Here is a 13,460-nt window from a genome sequence, read left to right on the forward strand (position 1 = left end):
GGAAATGACGTATCGTTGATTTGATGTCAAAGGTCACGAAAATTTTCTCAACTTCCTTTCCTGCTAGCAGTGGCCACAGAATAGCACCAGTGAGTGAAATTCTCAACGCAATAATCTTCAACCATCTTGATAAATCCTGACGTTTACATACTTCTTACTTGTTTTTTACCCTAAAGTATACGTTTAAGATCCGGGTTTGGTGATAATTTCCCTTAATTTTACATTTTATATTGGAAAAATGTGTAATTATATATATAGTGTGCTATCCATGTAGTTAGCGTTTCAACATGGCAGCTTGCTTGATGAGGTTCATGTCGATTCAAATCCAACCACTTCGGTTATGTAATTTATATAATCGGATAACCGAGTACATTGTTGTTAATGGCGTTCGGTTGCCTATTTGAATGTATACAACATATTGCCTGAATGGTAACGTTACGCTAGCTAGGTAAATAAACAGTGATGGCTGTCTAGCTAGGCTGGACAATAGAACGAGTCAAACATTTACCTAAGGCTGAAAAACAGCTGAAGAACGTTGGTTAACACCTACTTCAGTCAAGACATTATGTAATTTAACTTTTCATAAAATACTGTTTTTCGTTGCATGACTTGGCTACTTTACGTCGTTGTTGCTCCTGCAATCTCGTTCAGTCATCTGACGTCCAAGCAGACGTAGTTTAGCTAATAGCATACCAATATTCTGTAGATATCAGTCTAGAATCTTATCTAGAAGCAGTGAATATTGTCCCACATTGACCATTCCATGGCTTCTTGTCTAGTAATAATGCTTTTATTTTGTAACTCACTTCTCTTGTCACCCAGAGATGGGCAAATTCATGAAACCTGGGAAGGTGGTGATGGTCCTTGCTGGGCGCTACGCTGGTCGTAAAGCTGTTATCGTCAAGGTAATTTTGATCCTGGGTTATTGTTAAATGTGCATGTTTCACTCCGTTTGATTAGTTACTCTTTGCTTGGACAATCCTCTTGCAATGTGGTCCATAAACACATAACTGAACTGCTAACTATATTGATTCTCTTCCTACAGAACATTGATGATGGTACCTCAGACCACCCTTATAGCCATGCACTGGTCTCGGGCATTGACCGCTACCCCCGCAAAGTGACCACAACCATGGGCAAGAAGAAGGTTGCCAAGAGGTCCAAGATCAAGGCTTTCGTAAAAGTGTACAACTACAATCACCTCATGCCCACCAGGTCAGTGCCAGGTGGACATGGGAATATAGGATGGGAGTAATGGTGGTTTAGGTGGCTGACATGTGAGACTAAACTGTAGGTGACTAGCAGTATTGCATCCATGTAATATGTCCACATTTTCATGGAATTCTGGCAGGGATCTATTAAGTGGGATGCAATATCAAGGAATGTATATATGGTGTACTGACTGAGTGGACCCTATTCTGTTGATGTGGTGAACTACCCTTTCGCACTCCTAAGCCAAGTTGTACTGCGCTGGCCTGGTTATGCATCCATATCCACCATAGTTGCAGTAACTGCTGGAAAGAGATATCTGAGCCAGCAAAGTACGGTTTGGGTCTGCATGCTAGTGAAGTCTATGGCTGTTCAACCCATTTCATCTCTGCATGCATCAATTAAATTTTGTTTGTACTTAGTGAACTTGATAGGTGGCTTGGTTTGATTTATCATTCTTGATTCTTGGAATGTTCAGAGTAGGTGAAGTTTTATCCACTTGTGTTTCTGTCATTATAGGAAATTGCCGTAGCTGTCTTACTAAGTGTCTTGCTGTGTTTTTCCCCTGTGCTCAGATACTCTGTGGACATTCCTCTGGACAAAACCATCGTCAACAAGGACGTCTTCAGAGACCCTGCCCTGAAACGCAAAGCCAGGCGGGAGGCCAAGATTAAGTTTGAGGAGAGGTGAGTCTTGCCCACACCAGGAACCAGTACTTGTGAGAAATGCACCGGTTCCTTGTCCTAGTAATATCTGACACATGATACAAGTAGCTTAACTACTGTAGGATCATTAAATTTCACGCTTTCTTTTTCATCTCCATTGAAAACCTTTTCTAAAATGTTTTTTTCTATCCACAGATACAAGACAGGCAAGAACAAATGGTTCTTCCAGAAGCTTAGATTCTAGGCGTTCATTGGTTTCACTAATAAATGTATAAAAAAACATATTGACTGGTGTTTTCATTTGTGGTTTTATTGACAAGTGTAGGATGTTTTGGAGATTAAGCTTACAAAAGCTGCTTGTTAATGACAATGTTCATGTCATGAATTCACTTATTGGCCCAACCAGACTTGTGTGAACATGGCATTGACAAGTAAAAAAATAAGTGGAAATTTGTTGAAGTGCAATCTTGTCCTTATACATTTTGCTAAATTCCATTTCCACACTCAAATTGGCACAGTGGTCTCCAAGCTACTGAATGTGCATGTTTCCCAGCCACTAGCACACCTGAGAAATCTATTCAAGGTCATTTTATATATCTCAGCAAAAAAAGAAACATCCCTTTTTCAGGACCCTGTCTTTAAAAAATTATTCCTAAAAATCAAAGTAACTTCACAGATCTTCATTGTAAAGGGGTTTAAATACTTACCTGTGCTTGTTCAATGAGCATGCACCTGTGGAAGGGTCATTAAGACACTAACAGCTTACAGACAGTAGACAGTTAAGATCAGTTATGACACTGACCTTTTTACTGACAAAGGATGCCCAGGGTCCCTGCTCATCTGTGTGAATGTGTCTTAGGCATGCTGCAAGGAGGCAGGAGGACTGCAGATGTGACCAGGGCAATAAATTGCAATGTCTACTGTGAGACGCCTAAGAGCGCGACAAGGAGACAGGATGGACAGCTGATCGTACTCTCAGTGGCAGACCACGTGTAACACCTGCACAGGATCTGAACATCACACATGCAGGACAGGTACAGGATGGCAACAACTGCCTGAGTTCCACCAGGAACGCACAATCCCTCGATCAGTGCATAGACTGTCCGCTATAGGCTGTGAGGCAGGTCCTCACCAGACATCACTGGCAACAACATTGCCTATGGGCACCGTCACTGGACCAGACAGGACTGGCAAAAAGTGCACTTCACTGACGAGTTGCAGTTTTGTCTCACCGTTTATCGTCAAAGGAACGAGCGTTACACCGATGCCTGTATTCTGGAGCGGGATCGAGGTGGAGGGTCCGTCATGGTCTGGGGCGGTGTGTCACAGCATCATCGGACTGAGGTTGTCATTGTAGACAATCTCAACGCTGTGCGTTACAGGGAAGACATCCTCCTCCCTCGTGTGGTACCCTTCCTGCAGGCTCATCCTGACATGACCCTCCAGCATGACAATGCCACCAGCCATACTGCTCGTTCTGTGCGTGATTTCCTGCAAGACAGGAATGTCAGGGTTCTGCCATGGCCAGCGACGAGCCCAGATCTCAATCCCATTGAACACGTCTGGGACCTGTTGGATCGGAGGGTGAGGGCTAGGGCCATTCCCCCCCCAGAAATGTCCGGAAACTTGCAGGTGCCTTGGTGGAAGAGTGGGGTAACATCTCACAGCAAGAACTGGCAAAACTGGTGCAGTCCATGAGGAGGAGATGACCTGCAGCTGGTGGCCACACCAGATACTGACTGTTACTTTTGATTTTGACCTCCCCTTTGTTCAGGGACACATTATTCCGTTTCTGTTAGTCACATGTCTGTGGAACTTGTTCAGTTTATGTCTCAGTTGTTGAATCTTGTTATGTTAATGTAAATATTTACACGTTAGGTTTGATGAAAAAAACGCAGCTGACAGTGAGAGGACGTTCTTTTTTTGCTGAGTTTATATATACAGTTGAAATCGGAAGTTTACATACACTTAGGTTGGAGTCATTAAAACTCGTTTTTCAACCACTCCACAAATTTCTTGTTAACAAACTATAGTTTTGGCAAGTCGTTTAGGACATCTACTTGTGCATGACACAAGTAATTTTTCCAACACTTGTTTACAGACAGATTATTTCAATTATAACTCACTGTATCACAAATCCAGTGGGTCAGAAGTTTACATACACTAAGTTGACTGCTTTTAAACAGCTTGGAAAATTCCAGAAAATTATGTCATGGCTTTAGAAGCTTCTGCTAATTGACATAATTTGAGTCAATTGGAGGTGTACCTGTGGATGTATTTCAAGGCCTACCTTCAAACTCAGTGCCTCTTTGCTTGACATCATGGGGAAATCAAAATAAATCCGTCAAGACCTCAGGAAAATAAATTGTAGACCTCCACAATTCTGGTTCGTCCTTGGGAGCAATTTCCAAATGCCCGAAGGTACCATGTTCATCTGTACAAACAATAGTACGCAAGTATAAACACCATGGTACCACGCAGCCATCATACGTCTCAGAAAGGAGATGCGTTCTGTCTCCTAGAGATGAACGTACTTTGGTGCGAAAAGTGTAAATCAATCCCAGAACAACAGCAAAGGACCTTTGGAAGGATACACGAAACTTTTGACCCAAGTTAAACAATTTAAAGGCAATGCTACCAAATACTAATTGAGTATATGTTAACTTCTGACCCACGGGGAATGTGATGAAAGAAATAAAAGCTGAAATAAATAATTATCTCTACTATTATTCTGACTTTTCACATTCTTAAAAATAAAGTGGTGTTCCTAACTGACCTAAAACAGGGACTTTTTTACTAGGATTAAATGGCAGGAACTGAAAAACTGAGTTTAAATGTATTTGGCTAAGGTGTGTGTCAACTTCCGACTTCAACTGTATGTATACTCAGTAAAAGCTGGTATATTGAGTGCTGTGCTGGAGCAGAATCAAGGCTTTAATGAGTGCGCGTCAGGGCCACCCAAGTCCCTACCCTACCTCTTGTCGAAATCTGCCGTCTCGTTTTGAAGAAACTGAAACTGAAAGAAAAAGACGTACCACTTCACAACAGCTAACTACAGTAAGTGGTTGACTCTGCTTTGTCTTCTATAAAATCGTAACTAAATGAATGTTTTAATTTAAAATAGATTGGATATGTGTTAAGAGTCATACTTTTTTGTTAAAGACTTCAAATGAACGGTCAGTGGTACTTGGAGGCGTTGATAGTCGGACCGACTCAAAAAGGAATGTGTAGCAGCTATATGAATACCGAAAGCTTTCAACTAGATCGTTTCAAACTACTTAGCATTTTATAAAGTGTAACCTACACTAGTCAGTGGAGACGTTGGCTGCGTTTAGACAGCAAGTCCAACTCTGATATTTTTTCTGATATTTTTTCTTTTGATCTGTCAGAGCTCTTTTTCATTATAAATTGGGCCTACTTCACATTTTCCACTACTTTTTATACTCTACAGATTAGCGTCAATTTCTCCGACAGTCATGTGTGATGAGGTAAGGGGGAACCCAATCTTCATTGAGTCTTATCATTTTTATAAACAGGCCTGACCTAATGGAATGGAATTGTTTTTCAGGATTTCTCCTTAATTACAGACAGCCAGGGATCACAAAACACCTTGGATGGAATCCTAAATGCTATCAGCAAATGCAAGGTATATTTGACCAAAGAAAGGATATTAATTGGGAAAGCTCAAAAAATTGTCTGACTCCAGTCACCCAAGTCATAGACATTTCTCTCTGCTAAAACGGCAAGGGTACCCAAGCGCTAAGTCTAGGACCAAAAGGCTCCTTAACAGCTTCTACCCCCAAGCCAGAATACAATGAAATGGCCACCAGGACTATTTACATTTGTTTTTAACACAGCTGCTACTCGCTGTTTATCTATGCATAGTCACTTTATCCCTACCTACATGCAGGTTAGTCGAGGAAATTTGTACACCTGCACATTGACCCGGTACCCCCTGTATATAGCCTCGTTATTGTTATTTTATTGTTACTTTTTATAATTTGTAAATATTTTCTTAACTCTTTCTCATTGTTGGTTAAGTAAGCATTTCACGGTAAGGTCTACTACACCTGTTGTCACATGCGCCAAATACAAAGTTTCATTTGAATTGTAGAATAAATAAATAAAAAATATATGTACAGTGCCTTGCATAAGTATTCATCCCCCTTTGCGTTTTTCCTATTTTCAATACAACCAGTAATTTTAAATGGATTTTTATTTGGATTTAATGTAATGGATATACACAGAATAGTCCAAATTGGTGAAGTGAAATGAAAAAAATGGTTGTTTAAAAAAAAATACAAACGGAAAAGTGGTGTGCATATGTATTCACCCCCATTGCTATGAAGCCCCTAAATCATATCTGGTGCAACCAATTACCTTCAGAAGTCATATAATTAGTTAAATAAAGTCCACCTGTGTGCAGTCTGTGTCACATGATCTGCCACATGATATCAGGATATATACACCTCTTCTGAAAGGCCCCAGAGTCTGCTACACCACTAAGCAAGTGGCACCACCAAGCAAGTGGCACCATGAAGACCAATGAGCTCTCCAAACAGGTCAGGGACAAAGTTGTGAAGTACCGATCAGGGTTGGGTTATAAAAAAATATCAGAAACTTTGAACATCCCACGGAGCACCATTAAATCCATTATTAAAAAATGGAAAGAATATGGCACCACAACAAACCTGCCAAGAGAGGGCCGCCCACCAAAACTCACAGACCAGGCAAGGAGGGCATTAATCAGAGAGGCAACAAAGAGACCAAAGATAACCCTGAAAGAGCTGCAAAGCTCAACAGCGGAGATTGGAGTATTTGTCCATAGGACCACTTTAAGACGTAGACTCAACAGAGCTGGGCTTTACGGAAGACTGGCAAGAAAAAAGCCATTGCTTAAAGAAAATAATAATAATAATCCAAAAGGAATGTGAGAGACTCCCCAAACATATGGAAGAAGGTACTCTGGTCAGAGGAGACTAAAATTGAGCTTTTTGGCCATCAACGAAAATGCTATGTCTGGCGCAAACCCAACACCTCTCATCACCCCGAGAACATCATCCCCACAGTGAAGCATGGTGGTGGCAGCATCATGCTGTGGGGATGTTTTTCATCGGCAGGGGCTGGGATACTGGTCAGAATTGAAGGAATGATAGATGGCGCTAAATACAGGGAGATTCCTGTTTCAGTCTTCTACAGATTTAAGACTTGGATGGAGGCTCACCCTTCCAGCTGGACAACGACACTAAGCATACTGCTAAAGCAACGCTTGAGTGGTTTAAGGGGAAATGTCTTGGAATGACCTAGTCAAAGCCCAGACCTTAATCCAACTGAGAATCTGTGGTATGATTTAAAAATCTCTGTACACCAGTGGAACCAATCCAACTTGAAGGAGCTGGAGCAATTTTGCCTTGAAGAATGGGCAAAAATTCCAGTGGCTAAATGTACCAAGCTTATGGAGACATACCCCAAGAGGCTATAATTCCTGCAAAAGGTGGCTCTACAAAGTATTGACATGGGCGGGGTGAATAGTTATGCACGCTCAAGTTGTAATTTTTTTTAGTCTTATTTCTTGTTTGTTTCACAATATTTTTGTATTTTCCATCTTCAAAGTGGTAGTCATGTTGTGTAAATCAAATGATACAAACCCCCCCAAAATCTATTTTAATTCCAGGTTGTAAGGCAACAAAATAGGAAAAATGCCAAGGGGGTGAATACTTTAGCAAGCCACTGTGTGTGTGTGTGTATGTGTATGTATATATATATATATATATATATATATATAGTTAAAGTCGGAAGTTTACATACACCTTAGCCAAATACATTTAAACTCAGTTTTTCACAATTCCTGACATTTAATCCTAGTAAGAATTCCCTATCTTAGGTCGGTTAGGATCACCACTTTATTTTAAGAATGTGAAATGCCAGAATAATAGTAGAGTGATTTATTTCAGCTTTTATTTCTTTCATCACATTTCCAGTGGGTCAGAAATGTACATATACTCAATTAGTATTTGGTAGCATTGCCATTCAATTGTTTAACTTGAGTGAAACGTTTTGGGTAGCCTTCCCCAAGCTTCCCACAATAAATTGGGTGCATTTTGGCCCATTCCTCCTGGCAGAGCTGGTGTAACTGAGTCAGGTTTGTAGGCCTCCTTGCTCACACGCTTTTTCAGTTCTGCCCACAAATTTTCTATAGGATTGAGGTCAGGGCTTTGTGATGGCCACTCCAATACCTTGACTTTGTTGTCCTTAAGCCATTTTGCCACAACTTTGGAACTTGCTTGGGGTCCTTGTCCATTTGGAAGACCCATTTGCGACCAAGCTTTAACTTCCTGATTGATGTCTTGAGATGTTGCTTCAATATATCCAGATAATTTTCCATCCTCATGAGACATCTATTTTGTGATGTGCACCAGTCCCTCCTGCAGCAAAGCACCCCCGTGCTTCACAGTTGGGATGGTGTTCTTCGGCTTGCAAGCCTCCCACTTTTTTCCTCCAATCATAATGATGGTAATTATGGCCAAACAGTTCTATTTTTGTTTCTTCAGACCAGAGGACATTTCTCCAAAAAGTATGATCTTTGTCCCCATGTGCAGTTGCAAACCGTAGTCTGGCTTTTTTTATGGCGGTTTTGGAGCAGTGGCTTCTTCCTTGCTGAGCGGCCTTTCAGGATATGTCGATATAGGACTTGTTTTACTGTAGATACTTTTGTACCTGTGTCCTCCAGCATCTTCACAAGTTCCTTGTTCTGGGATTGATTTGCACTTTTCGCACCTAAGTATGTTCATCTCTAGGAGACAGAATGCATCTCCTTCCTGAGCGGTATGACGGCCATGGTGTTTATACTTGTGTACTATTGTTTGTACAGATGAATGTGGTACCTTCAGGCGTTTGGAAATTGATGAACCAGGCTTGTGGAGGTCTACCATTCTTTTCTGAGGTCTTGGCTGATTTTCTTTTGATTTTCCCATGATGTCAAGCAAAGAGGCACTGAGTTTGAAGGTAGGCCTTGAAATACATCCACAGGTACACCTCCAATTGACTCAAATGATGTCAATTAGCCTATCAGAAGCTTCTAAAGCGCTGACATCATTTTCTGGAATTTTCCAAGCTGTTTAAAAGTACAGTCAACTTAGTGTATGTAAACTTCTGACCCACTGGAATTGTGATACAGTGAGTTATAATTGAAATAATCTGTCTGTAAAAAATTGTTAGAAAAATTGCTTGTGTCATTCACAAAGTAGATATCCTAACCGACTTTCCAAAACTATAGTTTGTTAACAATAAATTTGTAGTGGTTGAAAAACAAGTTTTAATGATTCCAACCTAAGTGTATGTAAACTTCCGACTTCAACTGTGTGTATATGTATGTGTATATATATGTATGTATATGAGGCTTTGTCAACTGTGTAATAATTAATGCATGTTTAATCCCGTTGGTGAGTGTAGCCTATGGCTCAAGGGCCTCATAGAATCTGTGTTCTCAGGTTCAACACAATCAGTTGCTGAAGGAGCAGCAGGACCTGTCCAGAGCCAGGGATGACCAGGAGGACCTTGCTAAACAGTTCAGACAGCGTGTAGTAAAACTGAGGATATCTCTGGAAGAGGATGACAACAACCACGCCAGGGATGTAGACTCTGAAAGGGTATGACAAACTCTCTCAAACCACTAAACCAAAGATCAACACTAGAATTAACTTTTTTTCTTAGGATATCGCTATATTTTGCTTATCCTATACTTAGTGGCTTTTTGCAGGGTTGAGAGAGGTCTTGATAGAGGTTTTGTATTCTGCCTGAATGACTAATAGGAGTAATGTTTCTCTGCAGAAGAAGATAGCTGCCCTGCATGATGAGGAGAGCAGACTGAAGAGGGAGATCCAGAGAGCAGAGGAAGAACTGCAGCTTGAGGAGGAGAGCACCCACCACCTCAAGCAGCAGACTGATGTAGGGCCACACCCCAAAACGAAGGAGATATATTATTAGTCTTGGTGTGGCTGTGTACTGTAGTAGGTGTGTTGAGATTTAGTTGACTATTGAAGATGGTCTCTCTTGGTTTTAGGTGTCTACTGCTGCAGTGCCTGAAAAGAAGGTTGTGTTCACTGGAGAAACGGGTGATGGCGCAAACGCACTCGATTTTGATGTGAAGCCACATATAGTGTATCCAATGGAGGAGGGCACTGCACTGATCACTTTTGAGGATGAGGAAGGTAAGACTGAAACCTTTACTCTGTCTAGCACCTATTTGATTTCTGTGGTTATTATACCGCCTTTCATCCACAGTGGCCCAGAAGATCCTGAGCCTGAGGGAGCATAAGGTGGATCTGGGTGGGGATTGTGCCATCACTCTGGAGGCCAAGCTCGTAAAGCTGCTGGTGCCCTGTCAAGTAGAGGTACAACCACAGAGACCCATCTCCATTCACTAGTGTTTAGGTGTCAGGAAGATGATGTAATGAGTGCAATACAAGGGCCTGCACAACACTGTGGCTCTGTTATGAAGAGTGTCATGTGCAGAATAACTTGGATTACATCCAGTTAGTTTATTTCATTGGTATGTATGTCATTGCATTCCTTTGTGTGAACCAGTGTCTGTGTGTGCACCTGTCTCTCTACCTCAGTTGGACACCGAGGTATGTTCCCGCCGTATCCTGGTTTCCAACCTGCCCAAGAAGGTCGGGGAGGACCGCTTGCTCGACAAACTGGAGATCCACTTTTCCAAGAGCAAAAATGGAGGGGGGGAGGTGGACGAGTCTGACATGCTGCATGATTCTGGCAACGTGGTCATCACTTTTACAGAAAACAATAGTACGCAAGTCAAGTTCCTGTTGGAAAATGTCATTTTCTTCATAAAGGGAAAAAGCTCAGAAGAATTCATTTTCATCATACTGTTATTTCTGTCCATTCCTTCTGACTTGATATAATTAGAAATGTACAACTTTTGATTATCTGAGCGTACTGTGCATTGTTTACCACAGTTGCCAAAGGCCTGGCTGACAAGCAGTACCACGATGTGGAGTTTGAAAAAGGGAGGAAGAACAGTGTGAAGGTGACTCCATTTCAGAACGGAGAGATCACACGTTTCCAGGTAAGCAGATTTCATATTCATGGCCATGAGTTTATCCCTTTAACTCCATGACAACCAGACTATAAAATAAGCAAGCTACACTATCAGCAGAAATACCTTTATGCCTAGTGAAATCATCAATTCAGAGAGTAATGTTATAAACCGTACAGTTTCAGTCTGTGGTGCACCCATTCAAATTTGGTTAAAAGTTACAACTACAATGGGATTGTTATACAATTATAATTCCAGGTTTAAGCTAAAATAATGTACATGTTTCATGTTGGTTTCCACATTACCTCGCCTGGAAAAACTCAAGGCCCTATAGACTAGATAATAGGTGCTCAACTCATTGTTTGGGACTTACAGATAAGCTAGTCCAACCATTAGTGTCTAGAAGCTGTCTGCAGTAAGGAGATATCCTCCAATCTGATCCTTCTCGCCCCTCTACCAGACACGGCTGTCAGCGTGTGGGCGTACTGTGCTGCTGACTGGCATCCCTGCCGTCATGGAGCAGGAGAACCTGCAGGACCTGCTGGAGATCCACTTCCAGAAGACCAGTAACGGTGGGGGAGAGGTGGACGCCTTCCTCTACAACCCCCTGGGGCAGCACACCCTGGCCCTGTTCGAGGAGGACTGTCCCACTGAAGACCAGAGCCAGTGAGAGGGCCAGGCACTGATAGCCCTCCCCCTAGTGAGCTCAGACACCTTTCTATTGCCGCTCATCTATCCCATCTCAGTACAGGATCAGTTAAATCCAGCCTGGGGATCTAATCCTGGCCTGCTATCAGCATAGAGGTATGATCTCAATTGCAATCTTTCAACCAAATGCTAATCTTAGTCAAAAGCTTTGGCACAGTGCCAACCCGAGTTTACATCGTGTCTTAATATGGTCTTTTCTGGGATACCTGTTTCAAAACATAATTTGGTAGAACCATCTATTTATATAGAATTTCTGATTATGTATGCAGATCATTTTGGGTGAAATGTTCTTAGTGAAGAAAAAATATTCAGAACAAAATTAAGTTGCCAAAGAAATGTAAATTATGCTTGACAAGACTAATTTAGATAACTTAAAGATAACGTTTAGAAGGAATGTGTATTCTACAGCTGTCACAATTTAGTGTTCTATAATCGTGGTATTCTATTGTTTTCTGTCATTCTTAGTATTGCATGAGCAATCCTGTACGGTAGAATCAGTGATTGTAATAAAGTCTGTCCAATGGACCAAGTCAGACATTACGATGGTGTGTGTGGTTCGTTCATTATTACTGAGAAGGGACTACACTGACAATGTGAGATTTGAGTTTTAATCGAGTAAAGAGCATGAGCATCAAAGCAGTACATTGTTTAGCAAAACCACACCCAGTCAGACAATGGACCACAGATGGAGTTTATTGTAAAAATGTCCCACAACAAAAACACAAAGATCCAGCAGGATAGCCTAGTGCAACCACTAAAAACAAGTTAGATCCACAGGACAAAGACAGTCCACACACCCAGTCAGGCACTTAGGGAGGAATGGAGAAAACCAAGCGATATGAAAGAGGCAAATACATTAATAGAAAGGAAAGCAGCAGGGTGAGGACATAAACCTGGATATACAGTTAATAATTGGGAAGACTGTTGTTCCAATTGACAAGAAAAACCCACAGACAAATAACTACTCATTGTTACCTTAAGTTTACATGATTACACACAACCTAGTTCAGAAGTCAGTCTATAGCATCTATTGAACATGGTCTCTCTCGTACTCTGAAGTCTACATTATAAACTGGTTGGCTGACAGCCGTGGTTTATCAGACCGTATACCACGGATATGACAAAACATGTATTTTACTGCTCTAATTAAGTTGGTAACCCGTTTATAATAGCAATACGGCACCTCGGGTTTGTGGTATATGGTCCATATACCACGGCTTAGGGTTGAGTCCAGGCACTCCGCGATGCGTTGTGCCTAAGAACAGCCCTTATTGGCCATATACCACACTCCCTCGTGCCTTATTGCTTAATAAGACACCAAAGGGGTTTGTAGTATATGGCCAATATATCAAGACTAAAGGGCTGAATCCGTTGCGCAAATGAACAGCCCTTAGCCATGGTATATTGGCCATATACCTCAGGCCTTATTGCTTAAGTATATCATGTAGCTATAGCTAACCTCTTTGTGCATGCTTGAGTTCACTTGGACCTCTCCATTTTAATCTCAATCTTTTCAACATCACTTTCTTAGTGGCATCTTTCCAATCCAGATATTTAATTATTATTTTTTTAACCTTTAAATCAAATCAAATTTTATTTGTCACATACACATGGTTAGCAGATGTTAATGCGAGTGTAGCGAAATGCTTGTGCTTCTAGTTCCGACAATGCAGCTTTATTTTACTAGGCAAGTCGGTTAACAACAAATTCTTATTTTCAATGACGGCCTCGGAACAGTGGGTTAACTGCCTGTTCAGGGGCAGAACGACAGATTTGTACCTTGTCAGCTCGGGGATTTGAACTTGCAACCTTTCAGTTACTAG

The 13,460-nt window shown here is 41.4% G+C and overlaps 2 protein-coding genes across 3 annotated transcripts; both read left to right on the forward strand.

Annotated features, from left to right (window-relative positions):
- The first annotated feature begins 13 nt into the window (after positions 1-13).
- Positions 14-2,156, forward strand: LOC115121668 (large ribosomal subunit protein eL27-like). Its single transcript, XM_029650786.2, has 5 exons — positions 14-89; positions 823-905; positions 1,046-1,215; positions 1,785-1,895; positions 2,070-2,156. The coding sequence occupies exons 2-5, from the start codon at positions 825-827 to the stop codon at positions 2,116-2,118; spliced, it is 411 nt and encodes a 136-aa protein (XP_029506646.1). The 5' UTR covers positions 14-89; positions 823-824; the 3' UTR covers positions 2,119-2,156.
- Positions 2,157-4,854: 2,698 nt separating this feature from the next.
- On the forward strand, positions 4,855-12,177 carry LOC115121671 (interferon-induced 35 kDa protein homolog). Of its 2 annotated transcripts, XM_029650788.2 has the most exons (10): positions 4,855-4,931; positions 5,326-5,362; positions 5,443-5,520; positions 9,365-9,523; positions 9,705-9,821; positions 9,937-10,084; positions 10,158-10,267; positions 10,493-10,679; positions 10,850-10,959; positions 11,390-12,177. In XM_029650788.2, the coding sequence occupies exons 2-10, from the start codon at positions 5,351-5,353 to the stop codon at positions 11,597-11,599; spliced, it is 1,131 nt and encodes a 376-aa protein (XP_029506648.1). In that variant the 5' UTR covers positions 4,855-4,931; positions 5,326-5,350; the 3' UTR covers positions 11,600-12,177. The 2 variants fall into 2 exon arrangements, with proteins under 2 accessions (XP_029506648.1, XP_029506649.1); XM_029650789.2 differs by lacking the exons at positions 4,855-4,931; positions 5,326-5,362 and adding an exon at positions 8,746-8,879 and having other exon boundaries at positions 5,441-5,520.
- The last annotated feature ends 1,283 nt before the right edge of the window (positions 12,178-13,460 follow it).

The sequence above is a fragment of the Oncorhynchus nerka genome, unplaced genomic scaffold, assembly GCF_034236695.1.
Source record: "Oncorhynchus nerka isolate Pitt River unplaced genomic scaffold, Oner_Uvic_2.0 unplaced_scaffold_5035, whole genome shotgun sequence".
In the NCBI taxonomy this organism is placed as follows: Eukaryota; Metazoa; Chordata; class Actinopteri; order Salmoniformes; family Salmonidae; genus Oncorhynchus; species Oncorhynchus nerka.